Source organism: Symsagittifera roscoffensis, chromosome 7 (genome assembly GCF_963678635.1).
Source record: "Symsagittifera roscoffensis chromosome 7, txSymRosc1.1, whole genome shotgun sequence".
Taxonomy (NCBI): Eukaryota; Metazoa; Xenacoelomorpha; order Acoela; family Convolutidae; genus Symsagittifera; species Symsagittifera roscoffensis.
In genome coordinates this window covers 42,280,938-42,308,633 of record NC_087068.1, presented here as the reverse complement: position 1 = coordinate 42,308,633, position 27,696 = coordinate 42,280,938, and the positions used below count along the sequence as shown (strand labels likewise).

Sequence of the window (27,696 nt, the reverse complement as noted above, 5' to 3'; positions counted from 1 at the left end):
TTCGCATAAGGCAACGACATATGGTTGCATTTTAGTGAAGCAACAAGAACTTTTAATTGGTCATGATGGTTGCGCAGTGATTGAATGTTTAAGAAAAGTATGTCCCCGTCGTTACCCATTAGAAATCCCTTTAAAATCAAAAATAAAGCTTTAACACAGGAAAAAAGAGATATTTTTCTGATGTTCAGAAACTCTTTTTAATTTTCAGGTTGATCTTTTTCTTCGCTGCTGCCCATATTATCATCGCTAACAACATCACCACTGGTAGTCATTTTCTTAGGAGGTGGAGAATGGCTTTCAATGAGTTTTTCCACCAAACAGCATAGTTTATCAAGTTTCCGCTCTTGTATATCATTTTGCGATTCATGACTATCCGGTGATCTAAAAGCAACGTTCCTTTTCCTTTTCCCCGGAGTTCCCAAAAAAGAATAAGATTTTGGATATTGAACATCGTCGGAATCAGTAGCATTTTGAATAACATCCGTATATTTTTCATTGTCAGTAGTTACTGAGATATCATTTCCCATATAAATATCGACATCCTTCTTGTTATCAATTGGTTGCCATCTGCCATATGAATTGTACTTTTTAATCTGGACTTGATTCTTACGAGTAGATGCTAGTAGATTTTTGTCCCGTCTGCAGTAGTTCATAATTTCCCTATCTTTTTCTGCCAATCGTTCGTTTACATGAATTTTATTTCCAGTTAAATCATCCCAAAAATCGAATCTCTTATTCCATACAGCATCTCGCTGGTGATTATACAAAAACTTGACAATAATCGGACGATTTCGACCTTTACCTGGTAAATAATGACACGCGACGATGTCCTGGGGCTGAATTGAAATATTTACTGACCTTAGTATCTTCACAATTGAATGGACAGGGTACTCACCACCATCCGACACACCATGAAATGTTAAACACATAAATGAGGAATACCTTTCCACTTTCGTAACTCTTTTTTCCAACTCATGATTGTCGTAAAGAAGCCTGTCATTCTCACCCCGTAATTCTATAATTTCATTCTGTTGGGAATCGATCTGTTTTATTAATTGCTCAAGAAGTAATCTAACAGAGTCTCCATTATTCAAATCCGTCAAAGAAAGTTTTTGCAGTAAGGCCATATTGAATTGTTGAAAGCGAACGTATTTTAAACGAAGATTTTATGCAGCAAACGTAAAAAGAACAACGCGACTGTTTCTTAGCTCATTTTTCTTGTCTCTACGTTTGTGTTCCTTTACTAGGGCAATCTGCAAGACCGAGTACAGGAGTTTGCGGTAGAGACGGATCAGTTCTACGGGGACTACGAGCAGAAAGGACCCCTCAGTCCCGACAAGATGACAGACCCCAGGGAGGCAGCAACAGCCATGCACATATTCCAGGTCAGCTTAAAAAACCATCACAGTGACAGTTATTTTAGTCAATTTAATTTTTGAAAAAAGCTCATGTATTTTAGTTCATTTTGCTCAAAATAAAATTTGTGGAATTCATCAAAAAATCAGAAAAATTGCTAATATAGTTAACCTAGATGAACTTCTGGATTTAAAAAATCTTTTCCAGAACCGATTCGACGCACTGAAGCGATCGTACGAGACATACCACAGAGGCGAACAGCTATTCGGCCTACCCCAGACTGAATTCCCCAGACTAATGGCGATAGAGAAAGAACTGAAGCTGCTCAGTCGTCTCTACACCCTCTACGAGAGTGTAATGGATTGCATCGATAAATACAAGGAGAAACTCTGGGCTGATTTGAATGTGGAGGAGTTCGGAGCGGAACTGACTGAGTTCCAAAACAGGTACGCTGCTTTTTTAGCCAGAAGGATACGGGTTCAGAACTCAGCACCGTCACATTTTTTACTGGCCTAAATTCTGCACCTGCAGAAAATTGTTGGCAAAACAAAGCGCAATTTTGTCATGTATTAGATGTGAACTTTTGATAAGTTTCAAAACATTTTCGCAAAAAGCATATAAAAAACTTATTCGATATCGTTAATAACAGATGAACATAAATTTCCGAGTCGATGAATGTAGTTCAGACTCTTATATAGGTCGTGATTATTTTTTTGTTTCAGGAAAGGTCTTAAAATGCTCTAATAACTACAGAAAGTGCATTCATTTATATTAACGCATTTATGAATGCCCTTAGGTATATGTGCATTTTTAGAGTTCTAGAGTTCAATTCAAATTCATTTGCTAAAAGGCAGGCAAAATTTGCTCTCAATACGAAAGAGGAATTGGTGCAAAAAAACGTGATCGATTTTCAGTTCTGATTTAAAATATCCGGACAACAAAAGCAACATTGAAAGCTACAAATGCGTTTTTATCGAATTTGTTTTAGAGTAGACAAGAAAGAAGAGCACAGAAGCTGCTTGAACTTTTACCAGAATTAATATGGTGCATTTTTTTGCAAATTTCGTAACCAAAATTTTACACCAAAAATGGTTCACTTCAGCTGTTAAGTTAATCAAAAATTACACTGAAACTACCCAGTCAATTGATAATAAAATTATATCAAAAAGAGCCTCTTACACAGCCCAACAAAGTTCTAGGAAATTAAAATCTCCAAAAACCTGTATGGAGACAATATTTTTCATGATCGCCAAAAAATGTGATTTTTACTATATAAAACCAAAATATTTGCCGACAAACAAACTTCAAACGTTTTGCGCAAACTTTTGGAATTTTATTATTCTAAGACTTTGTTAAACTGTCTAAGAGGATTTTTCGATTTAAATTTTTTTATTAATTTAACTTGGTAGTTTCGGCGTAATTTTTGATTAACTTAAAAAAGTCGAAATGACCCATTTTTGGTGTAAGAATTTGGCTCCGAAATTAGCAAAATAAATTACACCATATAATTCCGGTAAAACTCTAAACAACTTCCGCTCTCTCTTCATTTTTGCCTAATCGTAACCCAATCTGATAAAAGCGCGTTTGAACTTTCTAATTTTGTTCATTTTGTCTGAATGATATATCAGCACTGTACTATCGAAGTGGAATTTAATTTTAAGATTTCTCAGCGGAATAAAAAACTTATCTAACATTCCAATATTCTCAAATTGAGTTAATTTTATCCAAAAAAAAAACATTCATAAATTTTTCTCAAAATTCAAAGACCTTTATATTTTTTTCATTGAAAATCATTCACTCATTTCCAGCTGTCTGTTGGCTATGTTTTTATCATGCCTTGAATAAACCGGGTTGCAACCTATTTGAAACATTCAGGTGTCGCAAACTTCCTAAGGGTCTCAAAGACTACGCGGCATTTGACGAGTTGAAGCGGAAACTAGACGAATTTTCCGAACTGGTTCCCCTGTTGGAACAGATGGCGAACAAGGCCATGCAGAGACGTCATTGGGACAGGATCTCCCAACTGGTGGGAAGGGAGCTGGATTACGAGAGCGACCAGTTCAGCATGAAGAGCATCCTCGAGTGCGATCTCTACAAGCACAGAGAAGATATTGAGGTTCGTTTTTCAGAGCAAATAATTCTGTATTTGTATTCTATTCCCACTACGAATTCAATTGTTAGAAAAAACTTTGGAATATACAGTACGCACTGTCACAGAAGCAAAAACACTTAGAATATAAGCATTCATGTAACCTCTTTTCGACTTAAAACTAGTTGAATTGTTTTTTTTACAATCTTTTTTATAGCTATGGTAACACTGTCCCCCACAAAGGTTTGTTGTTCCTACCATAAAATTGGGAGAAACTTAGAATTCGGATTTTGCTTGATTCTGGTTGCCACAAAACTGCAATATGCCTCATCAAGCGCTTCGAAGTTCCCTGGACGTTTCACCAAAAGTTTCATGAACTGTTTACCTTCATCGAGTTTTATATAATCAATTTTCTCATGGTAGAAGAAATTTTTGAAATACTTATACAGAGAAGAAGCAGAATTAGTTATACTCAGAGGCGAAGCAAAAATAGTTATACTTAGAGGCGAAGCAGAAATAGTTATACTCAGAGGCGAAGCAAAAATAGTTATACTTACAGGCGAAGCAGAAATAGTTAGAGACAGAGGCGAAGCAGAGCTTTGCACCACTTGCGATACATCTTAACCATAACATCGCCACAAAATATTAGCCGGAAGTAACAAAGTCGGAAAAAGGGAAAAAATGAACAGCTACATCTACAAAATTTTACTAACACGATTTGTTTCGAATGAAAAACAATTTTGAAGATATATATCGAGGACAATTGTCGTCCTTAACTAAGCACTAGAACAAAATTATCACTCGAAACTTTGTTTAATGAATTTTAGTTCTAATGAAGTTATAGGGTAAAAAAAGGTTTGTTCGGCTTGAAGCTTTTCGGCTATGTTATATCGGCTTACAAACAGGTACTTAAAATGGAACAATGCTTAAAAATATTTAAAATGCAAACATGCTTAAAAAACTTCTATCGCAATTAACTTTCAACAGAGGCCTATAGGAGATGAATACTGTGAAAAAAGTTGTTAGCGGGATAAGTTTACGGCATATTTGCAATACATTTGCTCTAGCAAATGTGAGCATAAGTTTTTTTCGTGTGGTTTAGTTTTAAATGGCTTTTTCGGATGACTTTGTGTTTTTTTTTTTCAGACGAATCGGCGTTAAAATTTTGCAACATAACTAGATAAATGATCTGCTAGTAACTTCACCTATATTATATACTTTTTCGTTTTCAAAGTAGACGACATCATAAAAATAGTAATGACAACAGCTACAGTCTCAGTTGTAAAAAAAATGAAAAAAAAAATCTATTTTCTGATCACTTACTTGTATAAAAACTAGAGGCAGTTTCTAAAAGTATGATAACAGCAAAACACTACAAATGATATAGGAAACGCAAAAGGTAAAACTTCAAGCACCAGTTTGAGCAACAGAAAATTCGAGGCAGAAATTAGTTTCAAAATTACATTTTGAGATTTTTAAGAAACAAAAGAACCCAATAGCTCTTTTTCCTCCCCCCCCCCCCCCCCGGGGAATTTAAAAGTAGTTTTTTTTGTTCACATTTTCCGATTGTTACAAAATTTACCATGCGGACTAATTATGACATGACAAACATATACTTGACCCAGGGTTACACCATAAAATCTATGCTGATGTGAGGTGGGGGGAAAGGAAAAAGAGCCGAACCAATAAAAATAATTTTCACGTCAAAAGTAACAAAATTAGGCAAAATAGAGTAACATTTGAGGTCAAAGATCAAATATTTCATCGAAAAATGCAAAAAGTTCTTTGTCGTCTCTTATAATGTTTATATCTGGAAATTGACTTTTCAATTCTAGTTTTGTCTCTGGTTTCTGAGCTTGGGTTATTTTCACTACAATTTCACCCGGAAAATTATTTTTGTCTCCTTGTAGATTCGAAATCAAAGTCGCTAATTTCGCATTAGCTGAGGGCGACCAACTTAGAATTAGAAGCATTCGGTGATATTCTTTCTCGTTTGTCGTGTTCAAAATCTTCTCGTCGTATTTTTTCACGACTACACATTGACTCGTCTCTTCTCGTTTCAATTTCAACTCGACTGGCATGTATTTCCGAGTAAGAGGCGACTGGAAAAGTTCGACTGTTCGAGTTAAAGTTCTCTGAACTTCGAACCCCTTCACACTGAAATATTTCTGAAGGTCGTCTTTTAGTAGAGTGTAACAGTCTCCATGTAATAATATCAAGTACTCAGACGAATCAAACATGTTCAGAACACTTCAACTATTTTTGAGTCAATTAGAAATACCTAATACTTTGTATGATTTCAGACAAATAATTAATGTACAAACGAATAATAAATCCTCGTTGTAAGGGAAAGCTCCTTTAATCAAAATTTGGATTTTTTTGTACCTTTTCCACAAAACTGATTGACACAAAGTAACTTCAATTGATGAGCTTCGACTTTTAGTCGGCCAGTTTAAGACCTCAGATTGAACAGGTCAGAATTTGTTCAATCTAAGCTCACGACTAATTAAATAGAAGATACTTTAGTTTTTCCGAACTGACTGCACCTAAGTAATCAAGTTTGCAGTAAAAGAAGTTGTCAGAGCAAGCTAAAGCTAAGGCAAAATTCTATATTTATAAAGATGGTATGTTTTCACTCAAATTTGAAGAACTGACTTCAAACGTCAACCCAAACTCATAAATCAACAGGAGACTGTAACAGTATTTACATAAACCTCTTCTGAAATTGCGATGAGACCATTGCAAGCTGAAATCGAGGTCGATTACATAAAATGAAGTGAGATTAATAGGCACATGTAACCAAAATAACCGAAGAGCATCAAATAATTAGATCAACCAAGTAGATAGAATAGATAACTAGGTATAAAGGCGAGTCAGTGAAATCAGCCTGATACAAATCTTTAAAGGGTAATTGTTGTGACCAATTTTTGTCTCAAATATATCAAGTCTTAAACAATGAAATCAGACCGCTATGAATGTATGGACATTGGACGGAAGAAGAAAATTATGAAAGACGTCTGGATGATAATTTTAGTTTTTTTTAGATGATGCAAATATTTTGCATAACTGTTGTGTTATAATTAGGTGAAACGTGATCAAATGGAGATGCAATAAGTTCGGCATGTGAAATAATCTGCTGTTAGGGTGCCATGGCGTGACCTGAAAAACAAAACTTGGGGTTAAAACCAAATTTACTCAGTCTGAGAAATGCCATTAAACGTGTAATCATTACATCTACGTGATTTTATAGATCTGATTTGCAAAGATCAATTTGATCAAAGTTCTTATTCTGTGGGTTTAGTGGAAACTACACGGGAAGTTCAAAGTTTGATGAGCAAATTTAAGACCAGGATGAAATATTTCGTAACTAGTTTGGGGGCGTTGCAAAAATGCAAACATCTTATAAAATAACAATCTAGATAAAATAACTTTAATGAATCACAAAGTTATATGAAAAAATTCCTACCCTCTTTAGCAGAAAAGGGTGTTCGGTGCAAGGTTCGAAATTCGTTTGTGCTTAACAGTTAGATTAGCTAATCGTAGGAAAGAAAATTCGTTACTAGGGGCCATAGAGAGGGGATCATTAACGAGCTCACGGTCACTCGATTAATATTTTTCGGAATACATTTATTTTTACCATTATAGAAATCAATTGAGAAGGTCGGAAAAATAGCAGAGTAAAGACTTCTGTGTTTATTAAATGTAACTTAAATTTGGAAAAATGGGAAGATTGCGAGAACCAATTTGATTCTAGTTCTTAACTATTAGATAGTTTGAACTGACAGTCGTACCACAAATTGGAGACAACAAGTTTCCCGGGACAACAGTTGGCTTCTTACCATATAAGTATATTAAATCGCATGAAGTTATGGAACTGGTATTATTACGTAGAAAGTAGAAGTTAGCACTATCACGTAGGTCGATCAGACAAGAAATAGCCTCAAGTTTGAGAACTTCAGCGAAAAATAACTAAATTTGTGTACTTTTATCTGTTAACTCATGACCAAGTTTTAAGTAGTAAGCAAATAAAATCTTAAGAAAATTAATTTGAGGTAGAAAAATACGACCAACTGAAGCGCAAAGCAGAATGTGAAAAAATTAGAAGTGGTAAAGATTCAATTACAGTTTAGTAGTCGCTCACTGTTAAATTAAATTGACCTGATTACATTGCTAATAATAATCGTATTGTATTGATTTTGAGTTAGCGGTAAAAAATTATAGCTATAATGTATTGTAATTTTCAAACTAATAAAACCGCAGCACTGAAAATGCATACTATAAAAAATATATTAATTTCTCTTTTGAATTTGTGTCAGACTCTCAGAATAGACGGGTGACTAATAGTGCCACGTGTTTTCCTTGTAAGTTGGAAAAAAGTAAAATACAAAACTGACACAGTCTTAGCTGTCTCAAATGGGATTTACTGGGATATTTTCTGTTTTAACCGGTTGATTTTTCCGCTTTTTCGTAACAGAGGTATTAAATTTCTTCAGATGCATTATACTTTTTCGCGCTTAGCTATATGAAGAAATCCTGAAAAGACAAGTTTTATATTGCAGACGTTTTTGTAATATCGCAAACGCCAACGTTTTCTAGAACGGCAATCGCATTCTAAGGGAAGAGGAAAAATCACGTGAAAAAAAGCGTGACGCAGTATAAAAAAAGGCAAATAATTTATGCGGAATGGAAATGGAACCTGTCAAAAAATTTAGCTTACAGTACCTAGCATAAAATTCTTGAGAGGTACATGTAAAAATGATAAAAAAAGAAGAAAAAAAATCAATTGCGGATATTTGGTGTCTCAGACAGCAAATAGATCCAATAAAAGAGTTGAAATAAACGGAAGTAGGAGGAATTTTGGTAGAAATAAAGTACAGCATATGCAAACTGATAGTCTGAAAAATTAAATTAAATTATACAGTGCTGATATAAATTATCCGGACAAAACGAACAAAACTTGAATTTTCAAACGCGTTTTTCTCAAATTGGGTTAAGATTAGACAAAAAGTGAAGAGGACAAAAGTTGCTTAGAATTTCACCAGAATTAATATAGTGCCATTTTTTCTCCGAAATTCTCAACAAAAATTTTGCCCCAAAAGTGGGTCATTTTGGCTTTTTTCAATTAATCAAGAATTACGCTGAAACTACTTTGTTAATTGATATGAAAGTTATATCACAGGAAGCCTCTTACGCAGTTCAACAAAGTTTAAGAAGGGATAAATTTCCAAAAACCAGTATAAATGAAAAAATTTTCACTTGATAGTCAATAAATGTGATTTTTACTATATAAAACCCAGAATCTCTGTTTAAAAATAAATTTTAAACAATTTGCGCAAATTTTTGGAAATTTCACCCCTCTTAAACTTTGTTGAACTGCGTAATAGGCTTCCTGTGATATAACTTTCATATCAATTAACAAAGTAGTTTCAGCGTAATTCTTGATTAATTGAAAAAAGCCAAAATGACCCACTTTTGGGGCAAAATTTTTGTTGAGAATTTCGGAGAAAAAATGGCACCATATTAATTCTGGTGAAATTCTAAGCAACTTTTGTCCTCTTCACTTTTTGTCTGATTTTAACCCAATTTGAGAGAAACGCGTTTGAAAATTCAAGTTTTGTTCGTTTTGTCCGGATAATTTAAATCAGCACTGTAATGTTTATTAAAATTAAAAACAAAAACACGAAAAAGCTATATGTTTTCAAAACTTTTTTCAGTTGCTGTTTTCTTTTAATTTTGAAACATTTGAAGGTTGTATGATCGTAAGTTTGAAGGAAAATTCTTTCACAACTTATTTAAATGAAGTCGATAAGCAATAACGTTAAGTTCGGTATCTTGATCCGAAGTTTAAGATACAGATGGACAACATCTGAAGTTTATCGCTGGATCTGAGTCAACTGAAAAACCGCACTCGACATCCAACCTAGTTTTTCCCCCACTAAAAAAAGTTCTAAACTGTAAGTAGTTCTAATCTGAAACTATTCAGAGCAAAAAATATATCGCTTGTTTCGTGTTCAGTAGTTTTATCCTCAAAATTTGATGAAGATTGATGAACGTAGTGAGTACTCTTATGTAGGTCTTGGTGATTTTTTTTCAGGAAAAAGTCTTAAAATTTGTTCACGCTCAATTTTGATTTTTCGCGGTTTGATTTGTGATTTCTTTCGGTTCAATTCTTTAGTTAAAAAGAAAGCAAACTCCACTATCCAACAGCAAAAGTGTAAAGATCACAAAAAACGTGTTCGACTTCTAATTTTGAAAATAGAAAAGAATTATCAGATTTCCCAGCGAAATAAAAAGTTTACGAATTGATCTAAATTTCTCAAATTGGGATAATTTTAACAAAAAACTGTCCATCATAAATTGTTCTACAAATTCAAACTCAAAGAGTTTTAAGGCCATCTATCGTTTTCTTCGAAATTCAAATTTTCAAGGTTTTTGAAAAAGCAAGTCGTTTTTTTAGTTTCCTTGGGTTCATTACTCTTTTCCAGCTGTCAGTTGGCTAGGTTTTTTTTGTTTCCAAATTTGGGACCAAAACTTAGACTTTTTCAAAGAGATTACTATGAAACAATAAAAAAAACGTTAAAATAGAGATAAAATTGAAATTTTATAATTTGAAAAATCAAATTAGGAGCAAATTTTCTGCGTAAGCTTCTATTCTAAGAAGTCGGCCTTTTAAAAGCAAACAAGCAAGGGCCACAATCTTCTGACCCAAAAACTACAGATTAACAGTGTGATGCCCTAAACCACACAGCCTGGCTCACTTTTTATTGCTCAGCCTCGAGCCCTGACCATACTTCAAATGCAATTAGCCTTGAACTGACTTGACTAAAGCTGAAATGGCTCATATATCAATCGCACAAAACAGTAACTAAATATTATCTGTAAACTTAATTTAAAGAGGAACCACGCATATTGAAAACTACTATCACACAAGCTAAAATTTTGCAAGACTTTTTAAATAGCAAGAACCATTTCTCTAAGCTAAAGCGCATTCAATGCTTATTGCTTTTGAGGTAACTTCAAGACTCGTAGCTGAGAACTTCAAGGCGAGCATGTCGTAGTGGCTTAGGGCCTCCAAATTTTAAATTTCGAGTACTTGGTTTAAACCTTGTTGCCCTTGCTTACTTAGCTTTTCTTTCAAGGCAATTTTTTTTCAAGGCTTATGAGGATGAGATTCAATCCTTAACAATTTTTTTCATTTTTTGAATTTTTATAAAGGTGAAATTGTCAAAAAAACTAATGTCTTTTAACAAAGCCGTCATAACAAACCCATTCATGGCATTTAAACCTACTAAATTGAATTAAATTACTGATATTATAGCGAAACAGACAGTTTACACATCAAGTAGTAACACAGAGGCAAAGCCAAGCTTAGCGATACTTGCAATACAGCTAAAACATTACACTATAAAATAGTGCATTGTTTTTTGTGTGAAAAATTGTGAATAGAAAAAGACGGATTTATGAAATTTCGAAAAAAATCTACACCTACAACTCTCGAAACAAGCCAACATAACTTCCTTTATCCAAAATTTTATGCATTAATTTGTCTCGGATGATGTTTAAAAACAGCCTTACGAAGCATTCGGAATCCTTTATCGACCGGTAACTCAGGCGTCAAAAATTGGATTGACCCCTGTTGAGCCAAAAATAAAACAACTAAACTATAAAGTTTCAAAAAAATTTTTCGAGGCTAATGAGAATGATTCAATCCTAAAAAAAACGATTTTTCAATTTTTTCCCTACTAAACAGATTAAACAAGTAAAAGCAAAACTGAATGTACTTTAACAAAGCCGTCATAGGAAAGGCATGCATGGCGTGTAAACTTTCTAAAATAAATTATTTTACTGATAGCGAAACAGACAGGTTACTCATATCAAATAGTTACACAGAGGCGAAGCCAAGCTTCGCGATAATTGCGATAGAGTAAAATCATTGCACTATATAATAGTGCATTGGTTTTTTTGTGAGAAAAAATTTAGAATAGATAACAACACCTATAAACACAACAATATAATTTCCTTTACTCAAAATTTTATTCATAAATTTGTCTCTGATGTTTAGAAGCGTTTTTAACAAGCATTTTGAATCCTTGAACAAGCTGTAATTAAGGAGACAAAATTTGGATCGTCCCCTGTTTAGCCGAAAACAAAATTATTAAGCTATAAAGTTTCAAAAGTTCTCACGGCCAATCCCTACTTCACACATAAAACCCACATGTTTTGCCCAGAAAAACAACGCACATTAAGTCGAATAGCCAATATGAAAGCAGTCGAAACATTTATTTAGAAAAAAAAAACAGATTTGGTATTTTCACAAATCGCAGAACTTTCAATTAAAGTAAAAACTGTTTAAATCAAAACAGAAAGCGAATCAAACAAAGTTATTACACAAAAATCGGAAAACAAGGACAGAAGCTACGAATAAAAAAACTCGCAGAACCTTTTTTAATAAATTTTTTTGAAAAATAATTACGGCTTAAAAAACTACATCCAATAACTTTTTAAAGGATCGTAGTTTTATTTGAAAATTCAAAAATTAAGATGTCAATATCCTGCACGTGAAAGTGACTGCACATTTTTCTTACAGATTTGTACGAGAAGTTGAAGTTGTTCGCAGGAAAAGTTCTAATTAACGATTACAATTACCCTTGCTACACATCTTAAACCCGTTTTTCTCGACACTGGAACCAGTTTTTGAAAATTTTAAAGTTAATTCGAATCAGGGCTGAAAAAAATTCCTAAAAATGAATCATTCTAACCCTTCCGATGATTATTAGTGGTACCTGATTTTGCCTGGAAGAAAAAAAAATCACTCTCAGATACCACTCGGATAAAATATTAACTGAGTCAATGCCTTTCGAATGATTTTTAAAATGATAACATTGTATACTTAAAATCAAAACAAGTTAGCCAAAATGCAAAGGATTAAAACGAAGAAAGATAAATGTAGGAAGAAAACACTTGAGATGTTTCAAAAAAACTTTTTGATAAATCTTCAAAAAAATGGAATTAAGCATCTTATCAAAACTCGAGTTCTCAGAAGATATTGAGCCAAAAACTCTTTCCAAATTGGTTTTATGTATTAAAAAAATTGAAAAAATCACGGCACTATTCAACACAAACCGATAAAAAATCAAAAAGGTCTTTGAAAATCCCATCTTGATTTTAACTTTTTTGTCTCTATTAATATCAGAAAGCATGCATATAAAATAATATCACACAAGGTAGTCACGCTTCTTTCAAAAAATTATCAAGGAGCCTTATTACGAAACAAAAAAATAATGAAAACGAAATACTTGCAAAGTGAGGGGAAATAGGGAGAAAAGCCGTAGCCTGCAAAGAAGGTTCTGACCACAATTGTTTTACCAAAAAAAGTTAAGAAATACGTGAAAAAATCAAACTTCTGGAATATCATTTTTTATGCGCGTTTATGAAAGGAAGGACAACCAGAAGTTAAAGACTAGCAACCATTCGTTTAAAATCGTCCTAAAAGCAAAAATTTCAAACTGGTTTTTTGAACTTGAGAAAATCTGCTTGTGTCGACCAAATCATAACTGAAACCGCAATAATGTGATATATCAATCGGTCCTATCTGACGTGGAATAGTGGCCCCTGATTTTGCGTAGAACACTTGGATATGACGACCAGATATGTTTGCATTGAGCTAATTAGGCCGTATGCTAATATCTTTTACAATCGGACATAGTGAGTCGAAGTTTTACAAGAAAAAAGTAGTAGGTGAAATATGAGCTACATATGGACAAACTATTCGGACAAAGTTGTTTAGAGAAAAGAAAAACCGTCTTTAAACCGATTCCTAAAGCACTTGCTATCCCAAGCGGTTCTCTTCCCCGCCTGATAGAAACATCATATTTTTTACGAGTAGTTTTACTAGGTTTGATTACCAGATATGTTTTGATTGAGCTAATCAACCCGTATATCTATTACAATCAGACATTGTGATTCAAATTATTACTAGTAAAAGGTAGTGACGGAGAAAAGAACAGGAAAACGTAATAACTATTCGTTTAACAGTCTAGTCTATGAAGAACCTTATCAACTTTTAGGACATCTGCATCTCGGCCAACAAGGAGAAGGACATAGAGGCCAAACTGAAGGCGGTGGAGGTGGAGTGGAACACACATGTATTCACATTCGCCCAGTTCAAGAGCAGAGGTCAGCCAAGTTCAACTATAACAATAGACACTGTCCAAATGATTGAATCATCAATGCTGAAAACATCAATCAACATCATGCCAATCAATAACTATAGTTGACCCTCGTAGGCTTTGAAATAATACTTTTTTGAAATCGGTTCAAACATCAGTGAGTTAACAAGAACCTGTAAAGTGCGAAATATAATTTGAAAAAGCTTGCTATCTAGAAATCGATATCGATTGACGGTCAATAAGAAGGGAAAAAATAATTGTGTTGTGTCAACAGGGAACTTGTTGTTGCGTGGAGACAACATACAGACTGTGAACACAGCTCTCGAGGACTCCCTCATGGTGCTCAGCTCACTCATGGGAAACAGGCAAGAATCACCACTGCACTCCTTGAAGCAAAAGAAAAAAACTTTTTTTCAAATGCACTTACTCAAGTTTCTTATTGGATCAAATCCAGAAAAAAACTGAATTATCTAACATTCTTGAAAAATAATCTGGCATCTGCAGAAGGGGCTCATCTGGAATTTTGAATAATTTTTAAAACTTTTTTAATTATTAGGTCAACCAGCTTGATTGAGCTCTCTCAAAGACTATACAGACCCTGTTTTGACAAAATTTTGCGTTAACGGAACTTAATGTACGGTTTTTTCCAAAAATGCGATCTTTTCGTCCCCATCCTCCTCAAAAATAAAGTACATTAGCACTAAGAGCGCTATTAGAAAAATTTTAGGTAGGCCAGAACTACATGCACACTATTTTGTATGCGCATTTTGGAACGCATTTAAAGATGTAAATGAAGGTTTGTTTGTGAAAGAACGTGTTTGATTAAACAGTTTTGGCTAAAAGAAGGTTTTTGGTCAAAACAAGGTTTTTTGTCAAAACAAGGTTTTTGATCAAAATAAGGTTTTTGGTCAAAATAAGGCCTTTAGTTAAAATGAAGTTTTTGGTAAAAAAATGTATTGAGTAAAAAACGGTTTTTTGTTTTTTTTAAGCTGAAAAAGTATCACTAATTAACAAATAAGATGATGTTTTATTATATTTCAGGTACAACGTGCCCTTTAAGAAGAAGATCCAGCAGTGGGTCACTGACCTCTCAAACACCCAGGAGATCCTGGAGAACTGGATGATAGTGCAGAACCTGTGGGTCTACCTGGAGGCAGTATTCGTGGGGGGAGACATCGCCAAACAGCTCCCACAGGAGGCCAAGAGGTTATAAAGGAGTCAAATTGTTATTACCAATTAGTTATTACGAAACTACAGTGCCACAAATTTGAACATCATTAGTCCACATCATACACAGAGAATTAAAAATGCTGACGAGTTTTGACAATTTTTCTTTTAAAAAAAAGCTCTTTCTGAAGTAGCAAGATTTTGAAAGTCGCCAGCTGCATAAAAACTCGGCGGACGAAATATCGAAAAAATTCTGATCGTGAGAATAATATAAATCTTCTTCTGATCTGAGCATGCTTTAAGCCCATCTGATAGCTACTTAATCAAAACTCTGTAGATCTTCAAAACTTAAGCTAATATCTTCACACGTTTAATCTTAAATTTAGATTCACGAACATAGACAAGTCGTGGGTTAAGATAATGACTAAGGCGCAGGAGACGACGAATGTGAAGCAGTGTTGCACTTCTGATGACACCTGCAAAGATATGTTGCCACACTTGAAGGACCAACTGGAGATATGCCAGAAGTCACTCACTGGGTTAATATTATGTTGATTCTTGGCTAAATATCGATTATCCTGAAAGTCTTGGCAAAATTTGCTCAGCTTTTAGAGAAACAAAAAATTGTAAGATTCATCAAACGACCGTCGAATTATTTTAAAAAATGGTTGCCATATTTTTTAAGTTAATAATAAAACAAGTGCGCGCCAGTTTTGATAACATACGTTTCAAATAGCTTCGCAAGATTTCGCAATTAACATAATCAAATCTCAATTTTTGTACCAGAAAACCTTAAAATGAATGATCCTCTTGGAAATATATCAATTAACCCTCCAATTTCGAAGTTGAACTTATAACAAAAATATACTTTTCCAGTTACCTGGAGAAGAAGCGTCTGCTGTTCCCGCGTTTCTTCTTCGTGTCTGACCCTGCCCTGTTAGAGATATTGGGTCAAGCGAGTGACCCCCATACTATCCAGAACCACCTGTTGTCTATCTTTGACAACACCAAGAAGGTCAAGTTCCACGACAAGAACAGAGACGTCATCCTCAAAATCATATCTTCCGAAGGTATTGTTAATGAGCCAGGCTGTGCTGCGTTTTCCCCATTCATCATTTTTATTGATTTTTTCAGGAAATAATCTTAGTTGTTCAAGCTCAAATGTATATTTTTTCGCGGTTTGACTTTTGTTTGTTCAAGTTAAATTCCAAAACTTTTTCTAAAACGAAGGAAAATTAAGATCTCTAATAACAAATGAGCAAATGCCGCAAAAAAGAATGAACGTGGATTTTTATTTTTAAACTTCCCAGCGGAGTATAAAATCATCTATTCATCCAGTTTTGCTTTCTCGAAAAGAGCAAGTTTCATCTAAACATTGTCAATTATAAAATTTTTTCAAAATTCAAAAAACTCCAAGGTGATATATATCTTCTCTAAAAATTGGTCAATTGTATCTTCTTAAGCCAGTGTATATTAGAATAGATAGTTTTTTTTAAATAACCTTCAACAAAATAAAAGATGCAATGTTAACATCAAAAAATGAAGAAGAACAAGTAATTTTCAGAGTGTATTTATCTAAGACTTGGTTGAGCTAAGTAACACTCGCTTTTCGAAATAGTTTTAAAAAAGCGTATTCACACAGTAGCACAAAAGTTCAGAAATTGACCCAGAAGTATTTCCGAAATTTTTGAAAACAAAAACTGAGTCAAAAATTAGTAAATTTTGTCCATACCTTTTCAGTCTAAAGTCAACTGAATTTGAGAAAAACGCGATTAAAAATCATGAGAAGCTTTTTTTCAGCAAAATTCTAAAATTTGTTCAGGCTCTAAATTAATTTTTTGCGGTTTGACTTTTGATTTCTTTTTAAGTTCAGTTCATTTCCTTAGTCAGAAGGAAGGCGAATTTCACTATCGAACAACAAAAGTTTAAAAGTAACAAAAAACGTGATCGATTTCTAGTTTCAAATTAATTTTCAGATTTCCCAGCGAAATAAAAATTTGACATATCTTATATTGTTCCAAAAATTCAAGGAGCATTAAGGGCATCTATTTTTTTAAAGAAATTTAGTCAGTTTTTTTTTCAGTTTACTTGCATTTATTTAGGCTCTTTTCCAAATGTCTGTTGGCTATCTGGTGGCTATGTTTTGTTTGTAAAAAAAACTTGAAATTTCAAAACTCAAAGAAAAAAGTATATGGCCTTGAAGTTCATTGAAATTCAAGAACAATTTACTCTTCTTTGAAAAAATTAACCCAATTTGAGATAACTGGATTAATAGGTAAACTTTTAATTCCTTTGGGAAATAGGTAAATTAAATTTCACTTTCGCAACTAAAAGCCGATCATGTTTTTGTGAACTTCACAATTTTGCTGTTCGATAGTGGAGTTTGCCTTCCTTTTAACAAAGGAAATAAACTGAATTTAAAAAAAAGTCAAAAGTCAAACTGCAAAAAAAATCAAATTTGAGCTTGAACATTTCACTTTTCCTAAAAACAGCGATAAAAAAGTGTTTGTAACTGCAAAAAAATTCTGAAAAACAAATTTAAAAAAATTGAATTTGTCCTTGTTTTTCTAAGCATTTTTCTATGAAAAATTTTTGTAGTTTTTTATATTTTGTGCAACTTGCTCTCATTAGGCGAGGAGATTAACTGTAATAACTAATTGATTTCTCTTCCGTCACAACTGTTTAGTTTTATTAGTAATACTTAGTTTTAATTAACTGTGGCTGTCTTCAGGGGAGGAGATAGAACTGGAGAAGCCGGTGAAGTGTGAGAATACAGTGGAGCACTGGCTGACCACTCTGCTGAACATGGCACAGAAGAGTCTCCACGGGGTCATCAGGGCAGCCTCTGTCGTCATCAACGACTCCAGCTTCAACTTTATCGAGTTCCTCGACAACTACCCCGCACAGGTATAAATCTGCACTCATTACTGGTGTAGGTGCACACTAAGTTGAACAATCTCCAAAGTTTAGCTTGGAGGCTGCTAACAAACAAAAGAATTTATACTTCTTATTAACTTCGTTATTATTATCATTATCTACCAGATATCTTTTATAGTCCAGTTAACTTCATAATTCTGCTGTAACAAAAAAAATTATCTTGAAATTTCGCGTCCTGTTTGCAGTTTTTATGTTAAGAAAAAAGGTTCAATGACTGACTAAAACGCTTGGGCAACAAAAAATCTAACTACTGCGACCTTAATTTTAGACAGCATTCGATATGCTTCAAATGAACTGCCATACTCAAAATACAACCTGTATAATACATGATAAATAAACACTTTATAAAACATCAAAAGCTTACACGAGCAAAAAATGTTTGCCGTAAAGTAATACCAAAGGAGGGACCCTTTAGATCGTGAGGTCTAAAACCTGAGGTAGAAGGGCGTCCCCACCCCATCCCTAAAACAGCAACTGGTCAAGTAGTTATCGCACAGTGGGAGTTACCTTTTTATACAATATCGCCAGTTAACTTTTTAGCGAGTTTTTTTTACCACTTCCCGTGGTGCATTAACGTCCAAAATACAAGCTGGAAAATTTCTTTCTAGCCTAATGAACAGAAAATATCGGATGATTTTTTTGCGCTGGCTTCAAATGGCGTTCAGTCTCATCAAAACTGATCGGCGGAAAGCCGCATCAAAAGTATAGTCCCAAGTGGGATCGTTAGCATAGTTATGAAGAGGAAGTCATATCAATAAGTTCACGCTTCATCAATTCCGGTTTACATACTGGCTCTACGAATTATTCAACATGAATATTTTCTCATTATTCGGGCACAAATATAGAAGTTCCTTTTCAACAATCAAAATATTTAACCAATTTTTCAATGACCCGGTGCAAAAAATGAACCCCCAAGAATTTAACTTAGACGTAAAAATCCATACGTCAAAAATCCCGATTAAAACAATCAAGTCGATGACTTAACCTGGTCAAAACAATTCCCAGTAAAAAGTAAAACTGGCCAACAGCCAGGTAATGCTACGTAAGTTACTTTCTGGCGCACAAGGGGATATTGTTATCCGGATTAAATTAAGGCGCGTTTGCGATTTATCTATTGGAAGTCGAAATAGCGGCAGACTATTCTATAAACTTTCATTATACTGCCAATTTCTGGTTAAGAAACAGTTCGTCTACCAAAAGGCGTCCACAAAAAACTTTCCCTAGCAACCAAGTCGCAAAAATTTACAGAGCACGTCATTTAATCGGAGAAAGAAAAATAGAACTGATCAGAACTCAATTTGTCTATATCTAACCCACATTTGCCTGAAAAAAGTTTCTGGACATAAAGGATAAATTATCAGTGAAGAAAGAAGCATTTCAGATTCCAAAACTCATCAAAATTAAAAAGCGATCATTCGAGACGAGCTAGCAAACGCGTTTCTCAATTAATCCTGTCGCCAAATTTCCGTATTATTTTTTAAGTTGAGCTTTTAGCCTTAACTTATCACACATCATAAAGTTCTAGATTATTGTCGCCCAGGTCTGAAGATAACTTTGAAAACACGGCAAAGTAAACCCTGAAATTAATCTGCAAAGCAAAATGGTCAAAGCTAGTTGCGAATCTCAAAGCAATGCGGCCAACGTGCCGCAAGCACGGCGCAAATCCATATACCAAGAATTAGAGCTAATGATGGAACGAAAAAGTACTCTTCAAATTCTAGCTTTCCTACCGCTGGTGTTTTTGTATCTATATTTGGGAGTTGCTTTTGGATGCATTCGTATTTACCTAACACCTTTACCCTTTCGTTGCTACACGCCAATTGAAAACGACCCGATTTTTGACGAATTGCGAAACTCTGAGAAGCGTCGAAGTGCGAACAAGATCGAACAACTTCTGTTGCCCGACCGGGATTTGAACACCAACCCTCGAAGATTTGAAAGTCCGCATAGTTGCAAGAAATATAATTCAGATCATGTTGAATCAATTCTTAAACGTCAAAACGGAAGAAATATCACACTGGAGCAGTTTCGGATTTATATTGACGAAATGGCCGAAAATCCGCCTGAAGTTGAGAACTGCGGTGAGCTAGGGTGGCAGTTTCAGAAAAACGAAATCGAGCACAATCTGAAAACGAAATACAAACTGGTATGCGAAAGAGCAATCATGCTAAAAACTATGAGCTCATTGGGATCATTGGGTAAGGTTTATTTTATTTAATAAGTGTGATCAAAAAACTACACCGCAACTTGAAAAAAAAAAACGCGCTTGTAGAAACTATTTTAAAAAATGTGATCAAAAATACCTCAAATTTAAAAAAACGCACTTGCGAAAAAACTCTAAGTACTGTACGTGTGTCTCACTTCGCTCACGATATTTTTCAAGCTGCAAATACTATACTTCAAGTTACGAAACCATCCAATTCTCGAGATTAGCAATGTTTTATGTCCAAAAAATAAGTTTCAATTGACACAGGGCATCTATCGGTGCAAAACTTTCAATTTGAAATCCAAAAAAGTATATATTTTTCAATTCATTGATCACGCTTAAAATTATAACAACCAAGGTCAACTTCTCGGCTCGGTGTTGCTCAGTTTCGGAGACATTCTCGGTCGCAGCATGCTATTCCTTATTGCGTCATCCATTCACGCAGCAGCGGGATTCCTCATGTTGTTCATGCCTACATTCATGGGCTATGTAGTGTGTTACATGTTCTACATGGGAGCGGCCATAACACTCTTCGCGCTTGGAACTATAGCGGCAAGTGAGTTTTGGAGCACGAAGCCGAAGAAACGAATCGTGAGGTATAATTTCTGATTTTATAGCTCACTCATGACAAAGTCAAAACGGTATACATGTTGCATCATTATTCATGGGGTGACGAATTTTAAAATACGCAATCCCTTAACTAGACAAATAACAGTGGTAACTGAAACTTTTCGCTTTTTTGTTTTTCTGAAATCTGCGCTTTAAATAGCACGAAAAACACTAGCCAGCCGCGCCCTTTAGAGCATTAAAAAAAATTCAACGCCATGGAAATAAAAACACGAGCTATAAAATAGAATCATTTTTCAATGTAAGCGTTTCGATGCTCGGCATGACATTTGGAGTCGGAATCGCGATAGCCGGACAACTCTCTTTAAACACCAGCGATTGGATAACTCTGCATGCAACGTTAACCACATGCTACGTCTTCATAACAGCTCTTCTCTTTCCGCTAATCGCATTCATTTCAAATCCCGATTTCAACGCCAAATTCGAAGAGTTGTCGAAGTGGAACTTCGCCAAGTTTTTGTTCAAGTCCTCCGTTCGAAAGCGAAGTCACATTGGTCAGCTTTTCTTCCTTTTACCGCCAATCATATCACTATTCACCTGTTTTCTAAGCAAACTAACAACATTTGTCTTTAAAAAATAACAAGGATAGCCGGTTTTTATGCAAGTAGCACAGAATGTTCCAACTATAGTCTTAAATGACTAGCAAAATTGTGAAAAAAAATGTACTTTTTGTAGTTTCTGATTCTTAAAATGACGTTTCGAAAACTCCAAAAACTAACTTTACTCGAGTAAAACTAAAATTAAGCATGAATACGCTATTTTGAACCGCTTAAATTAAGCAAAAACAAGCCTCTTTGCTCGCTGTTCTAGCTAGAAATGAGACTGAAAATCAAAAATTCCAAACCGTTTTTTCTCAACAGTGAACTTTTTGGAAATTTTTGTTATGTGGTTCGAGTTACGACTGAAAGGGTTTTATTATGATATAACCAGTCCGATGATTATTTGTGGTACCTGATTTTGCGTGGAAAAAAAAAGAAAAAACTTAAACACACTCGAATACTAAGTGCCTCCTCATTTTCAATAGTTGGCGGAACAATAAGTGTTCATTCAACTTTTGTCACTTATGACTTTTGTCACCTCAGATTTTCTATATTACAATATTTACAATTTTTTAACCCAACAATAAAGAAGGCATAAAAGGAATAAGAGCACATAATATATAGGCAATCACGGCGTGCCAATTCCAACTTCATACAGCGATGGGGATTCGGACGATGGTGGGAATTGGCTTTGGAGCCCAATGAAATTGTTGAAAAACAGCATCATTGTAAAATTGTATAACCACAAAGGGTTCAGGTAATTTCAACGAATTTTATAATGAGTAAAGCAGCAAACAAAAATGAAACAACAAGTACTTTAAGACGATTTATCCACAAGGGAAAAGCCCAACATACGAGCTGTTCAGCTCTTCGCGGATAAGCGCTGTTGTGCCCCTGGTTGGTTAAGATTTACATGCAATTTTATTTGGCTATTTTTGTGGGCTGGGTAATGTTGCCTCACCCTCAAGCAACGAGAACGGATCATGGTGGGCCTCGAACATCCGACCTTTCGATTGAGAGGCGGAGACGTAACCACTTCACCACCACTCCCCCTTAACCATGCAGTTTTACGAGATATTTGTCAACCCAAATATAATTAAATTTTTCCCCACGTACCAGAAAGTTAAGTCAAAATCACGGAAAACAAACTAAAAATTATTGAGTCACTCGCCATAAAACACGATTGACACAGACTTCTCTCGTCCAATCAGATTCGTCTCGTGGCTGTTGATTCTGAACTGGACAGCCAACACTGTGGTATACTACAGTATAAACTACTACATGCCCCCCGAAAACCTCCAGCTGATCCCCCTCACTCTCGAGTGGAGTCTCTACGAGGGGGGCTTCTTCGAAGTCTCGTCCATATTTCTATACCTCATGACCGCTCTTTTATGGAAGAATAGAATTAAGGCAAGGCTTGTTTTCATTGACCAGAACCCAAAATGATTCAACAACAAAATTAAATTCATTAGTGCTTAACATCTGTTGAAGCCTAAATTTTGTTGGTTTCCTTTTGAAAAATCTCAATTTCTAGTACAATAATTAGGAAGACAACTGAAACTTATGTTTGTTCCTCCACGTATCCAAGCTCAAAAACTTGAATTTCAACAAAACATTTTTACTGAATAGGCAAACAGGAAAAAAACTGGTAAATCGCAAACGCTAGTTATTTCCATTTTTCATAAGTGGGAAAAATTTTACAGCATACGAGATTGTGAACTGAAAAAATGAACCATTTAACAACGAACGAACCATGCTATGGGAAAATGCCTTAATTCTATTCTAAACGTGCAGACCTACTGTCTGTTTCTGACCCTGTGCGGTGCCTCCAGGACCTTCGCTCTCTTCTTCGGATCCTTCCCAATCCTGGAGTTCCTCCTCACCAGACTCAGTTCTATGACGTCACCAGGTGCATTCAATGGACTGTACCTTCTCACCATTGAACTGCTTCCCGAGTGTCATAGATGCACGCTACTAGGTGCATAAAGATTGCCCTCTTTCCCATTGTAGCCCCCAGACAACTTAAAACAATTTGCTAGGGGAGCTATAGTAGGAAAGAGAACTTGTGCTTGAGAAACGAAATGAGTTTCACAGCAGGGACGGATCTAGGATTTTCTCGAGGGGTCAAGGCGGAGATTTTCAAAAAAAACATCAAAAATTTTTGTTTTTAGGTCTACCAAATTGATTTTCCGAGCTCTTCTTAAGGACTAAAAAGATTCTGTTTTGACCAAAATTTTCTGCGCCGCAGGCAATTTTAAGAAAAAAATCAGGCCAAAAAAGGCGTTTTTAGACACTTTTAGGACAGTTTTGACAAAAAGTTTGCAACTTTTTTTGGCTCGCGCTCTCCCCCCCCCCTCCGCGCTGCCCCCTTATATCGGAGCCAAAGGCGACTTTAGAAAAAATTTAGGGCCTTAAAATACTACCAAAGGTCTTAAAATAGTAGTCAGGAGTCGAATAATTGATTTTCGGATAGTTAATTCTGATTGCAGCAAAGTGTATCTGCTTTGATAGAAAATTGTACTTATTGCAAACGAAAATCAAAAGGAGCAGAAAAATAACAAGAATACTGCTGATTGAATATACGGAGCCTTTGTGTTAGCTAATCAATTTAGTCTCTCAAGTACAAATAATTATCTAGGAATTAGCTCTGGCGGTGGACGTCTAATTGGAGTGGTCCTACCATACCTCGTTCCCTACTTCGACCAGATATTCGTTAACTTGGTCTGGATGATTTGCGGGTGTATCGCAGTCGGCGCCGCACTCAGTTCGCTCCTCGTAACTGGCGGAGCAAGCGTGAATAAATTATGCAAGACTTTCGAGCAGTGCGTTCACGCAAAAATGTACTACACCTTGTTGGATTATGACGAAGATCGAAGACGGGAGTATCACATGTTAAAAGTGGAACAGGAAGTCGAGAGGAGTTTAGAGTCTGATATTGCGCATAAATTGTACCAAAGGAATTGTGGGAAGAAATTTCCGATGTTGATGAAAGAGCAACAACAGCATCAAACGATTAACTGAACTACTCCTGCATGCGAAATCTCAAAAATATATATTACCTAACATTTCTAGCCTTCGATCTAGATTGAAATTGATGAAGATAGTTTTTGTAATTTACTGAAATGCTAATTTACTGAAAATTGCATAAATTCGTTGCAATGGCCACCGAAATTTGCGTAATAGACAACAAATATTTTCTTCTAAATTTCAAAAAATGTTTGTAACGACCGCTTGACGAAGCAGGAAATAAGTTCTCGGGGTTGTTTGCTCGGAATAGTAGCTAATTTTGTTTGTAAAGGTTGTTATTTTTGGTTAGATCAGGAGTATTCAATCTCAATCTGAGTGCTCAAATACTTTGCCTCATTCGCAAAACAATTAGTAAGTGCCAGTCAATGAATGAAGGTTTTTTTCAGGAAAGACTTGAAAAATGTTCACACTCAAATTGGATTTTATCGCGATTTGGTTTCTTTCTAAGTTCACTTCAAATTTCTTGCTTAATCGAAGGCAAAATACTCTCTCCAATAATGAAAACTAAATCAAAAAAGCGTTAATTATAAATTATTTTCAAAATTCAAAGAAGTTTAGGGTGATATATGTTTTTATCGGTGAAACATAAAAGTTAAAAATGATTTCAAAAACTTAATCTTTGTGTTCGGTCTTGATTTCATTATTTTTTTCCAAATGTATGTTGGCTATATACTTAATTCTCGATGCTTTATTTCAATATTTTCTCGCTACCATAAAAAGGTCAGAAATTTTTTTAAAAGTTACATATTTCAAAATTGTTCAAACATTTTTTCAATTAGATCTTCGCTATTATATTTTTTGCAATAATTAAAATGATTAAAAAAAACTAATTGTACAGCAATCGCAAACTCCCTTTCTGATTGAACATAGTGAGCGCACTCAAGTAGGTCGTGTAATTTTTGGTGAAAAAAAAGGCTTTGATCCCCATAAAATTTTCCTATGTATTTTTGTTAGCCTTAAAGGTTTCCCAGTCCCTCCTAAGTACTCTTCGCACTTAATCCCACTTAATTTTCACCCACTTAAGCAAAATCGGTGTGTGACAACTGAGCCAACAGCAAAAAAGCAGAAAAACGATAGCTGTTGACAACTGAGCCAATAGAAAAAAAAAGCAGAAAAACTGAGCCAACAGCAAAAAAGCAGAAAAACGATAAAATTTTTAAAGAGGAAGACTTTCAGTTTGCAAAAATAACAGATCCTGGCCGGATTCGAACCCAATACTTTGTCGTCCTAGGCATGGGCATCTACGCCAAATGTGCACAATCAGATGCTGAACTTGATGAGGTTATAATTCAAGCTATCAAATGATTCAGCTAATCTGTTAGACAAGTTTTTGATTTGAAAAAAGTCATGTTCCGATTTGACTACGCTTTCTCCTCGCAAGCGTGAAGGAGAAAGTTGAATTATCATAAACAAAACTAATCCAATTATCTAATAATCCATAATCTTATTCAACTTGATTGGCGATCCCAAAAACCAAATCGTAGTGAAGTTCGGTAAAATATAAAACAAAATTTCGCTTTGATTTTGTCACAACAGAAAATTTTCACTATTAACATTGCACAGAAAATACCCATGAGCATCTGCTTTATTTGGTCTATAATCAAGAAGAGCCATTTAACTCTAAAAAGGAGCTTTATTAATTGAACAACTTAATCTCAACCTGCCTTGAATAATTGAAAAATAATTTTCATTCATAAGTTGAAGAGCTGGAGCGTTCAGTGTTCTGCATAGAAAAATGCAGTTCTATCGAACGAAAATTGCCTCCACATATCAAAAATACAGTGGTTTAATTAGAACTTAATATATTTAGATTGGCCTACTGGGTATCCAGTTGCTGTGGACGCGAGACGCTACTGACGCGCTGGCTAACACCAAGTACGATCGGACTATTATGAAGAAGACGAACGACAAGTTCTTGGAGATGCTGAACACTCTCATCCACCAGACTACTAAGGACTTGGAGAGTGTGTGGAAGTTCGAGAGGAGGAAGTACGAGACACTCATCACTATCCACGTACACCAGAGGGACATTTTTAACGAACTCGTAAGTCAAAGCAGAGACTTTACACGGTTGCATGTCACTTTGTCACAAGACAATTTGGTCTTTGCCAAAATTTCCTACGTCCCGAATCGCTAATGCTGTCAGCGTCAGCATATGGTTTACGGGTAGTTGTTTGATTATTTGCAGACAAAACTGAAGTTTCGAAAGTGAAACATTACACATCGATTCGATCGCCCGCTTAGGCCTGCCTTTGTCCATTTGCTTCCAAGACAAAAAAGTCAGGTGTTCGTACGTCAACATCAAACTTCACATCATAACACCCGAGACAAGTTTTTTGGGAGCGTTTTGGCATATAGTGAGCTGTCACTGTCACTTTTCTGAGTTATGGAAAACCTAAACAGGACTTCATCGCATTTTGAAAAAATTGCAAAAAGGCCAGCAACTTTCAAAAGGATATATGTCGTTTCCCTTATGACCTGAGAATACTTCAGGTGGCGATGAGGATCCGGTCTCCGTCTGACTTCGAGTGGCTGAAGCAGTGCAGATTCTACTTCGTGGAGGACATAGACAAGTTGGAGATCCGAATCACTGACGTCATGTTCCTCTACCAGAACGAGTTCGTCGGCTGCACAGAGAGACTTGTAATCACTCCACTCACAGATAGGTAAGCAGGAAGTTCTGGCGGGGGCAGTAAGGTATAGATAGATTGTGGGCGAGGGTCGAGGGTTCGAATCCCAATTCGGTCCCGGTCGAAGGGTTCGTAATATCATCCGCCTCCTGGACATGGAAATGGCTACGACAAAATGGATGAAAACCCCTCCCCCAGGATGGTCATGCAGTGGATAAGGCCGGAGACTAGAAAAAGTATAGCTAGATCTTTCATAAGTTATCGCTCGAAATGTACTTCATGTAAACACTCAAATACCGAATACTGACAAAACTGGACATTCCTCTCGCAACACTACTTTCAAATAATAGAAAAATGTTATATCGAAGGCAAAATATCCTGTAAAATTCAAATCTTGCCAAATTTTCAAAAAAAATCAGTAATTATCTGCAAGCTATTCAAGAATACAAAAGCAGCCTGACTAAAATTGATTTTTCCCAGATGTTACATTACCCTGGCTCAAGCCCTTGGCATGTCCATGGGAGGTGCCCCAGCTGGGCCCGCTGGAACCGGCAAAACCGAGACCACCAAAGACATGGGACGATGTCTGGGCAAATACGTGGTCGTGTTCAACTGCTCTGACCAGATGGACTTCCGAGGACTTGGTAGGATCTACAAGGGTCTGGCTCAGTCTGGATCCTGGGGGTGTTTTGATGAATTCAACAGAATTGAGTTGCCGGTGTTGTCTGTGGCGGCTCAGCAGATTGCGATTGTGCTGAATTGTAAGAAGGAAAAGAAGAAGCAGTTCATCTTCTCAGATGGAGACACTGTGGATATGAATCCAGAGTTTGGAATCTTCCTTACAATGGTAAATTTTCAAATGTGTTACAAAAAGAATCAATTCTGCTAAGAATATGAACCGCCGAATATAAATATCACAACAAAACGTATCTGATATTGCGAGAAAGTC

The 27,696-nt window shown here is 35.4% G+C and overlaps 2 protein-coding genes across 4 annotated transcripts in view; both read left to right on the top strand.

Annotated features, from left to right (window-relative positions):
* Positions 1-27,696, top strand: part of LOC134851855 (dynein axonemal heavy chain 5-like) — a 169,783-nt gene that overhangs the window by 116,881 nt on the left and 25,206 nt on the right. For all 3 annotated transcript variants that reach the window (XM_063868125.1, XM_063868127.1, XM_063868126.1), the window contains 12 exons: positions 1,248-1,385; positions 1,564-1,802; positions 3,232-3,472; positions 13,513-13,621; positions 13,889-13,979; positions 14,656-14,820; positions 15,168-15,320; positions 15,658-15,851; positions 17,513-17,688; positions 25,928-26,161; positions 26,611-26,783; positions 27,228-27,594. In XM_063868125.1, the coding sequence (XP_063724195.1) occupies positions 1,248-1,385; positions 1,564-1,802; positions 3,232-3,472; positions 13,513-13,621; positions 13,889-13,979; positions 14,656-14,820; positions 15,168-15,320; positions 15,658-15,851; positions 17,513-17,688; positions 25,928-26,161; positions 26,611-26,783; positions 27,228-27,594 (2,280 nt within the window). The remainder of the gene's footprint in view (positions 1-1,247; positions 1,386-1,563; positions 1,803-3,231; positions 3,473-13,512; positions 13,622-13,888; positions 13,980-14,655; positions 14,821-15,167; positions 15,321-15,657; positions 15,852-17,512; positions 17,689-25,927; positions 26,162-26,610; positions 26,784-27,227; positions 27,595-27,696) is intronic.
* LOC134851217 (solute carrier family 22 member 4-like) lies at positions 18,180-24,248 on the top strand. Its single transcript, XM_063867201.1, has 7 exons — positions 18,180-19,916; positions 20,283-20,520; positions 20,798-21,045; positions 21,715-21,847; positions 22,302-22,500; positions 22,885-23,068; positions 23,729-24,248. Exons 1-7 carry the CDS (start codon positions 19,319-19,321, stop codon positions 24,109-24,111), a joined length of 1,983 nt encoding a protein of 660 aa, XP_063723271.1. The 5' UTR covers positions 18,180-19,318; the 3' UTR covers positions 24,112-24,248.

Bases quoted from the DNA above. Each gene is read 5' to 3' on its own strand.
- LOC134851217 (XM_063867201.1), top strand. From the start codon at position 19,319: ATGGTCAAAGCTAGTTGCGAATCTCAAAGCAATGCGGCCAACGTGCCG. The intron at 20,521-20,797 runs GTATAATTTCTG...TTTCAATGTAAG, and splicing joins CCGAAGAAACGAATCGTGAG to CGTTTCGATGCTCGGCATGA. The intron at 21,848-22,301 runs GTAATTTCAACG...TCGTCCAATCAG, and splicing joins TATAACCACAAAGGGTTCAG to ATTCGTCTCGTGGCTGTTGA.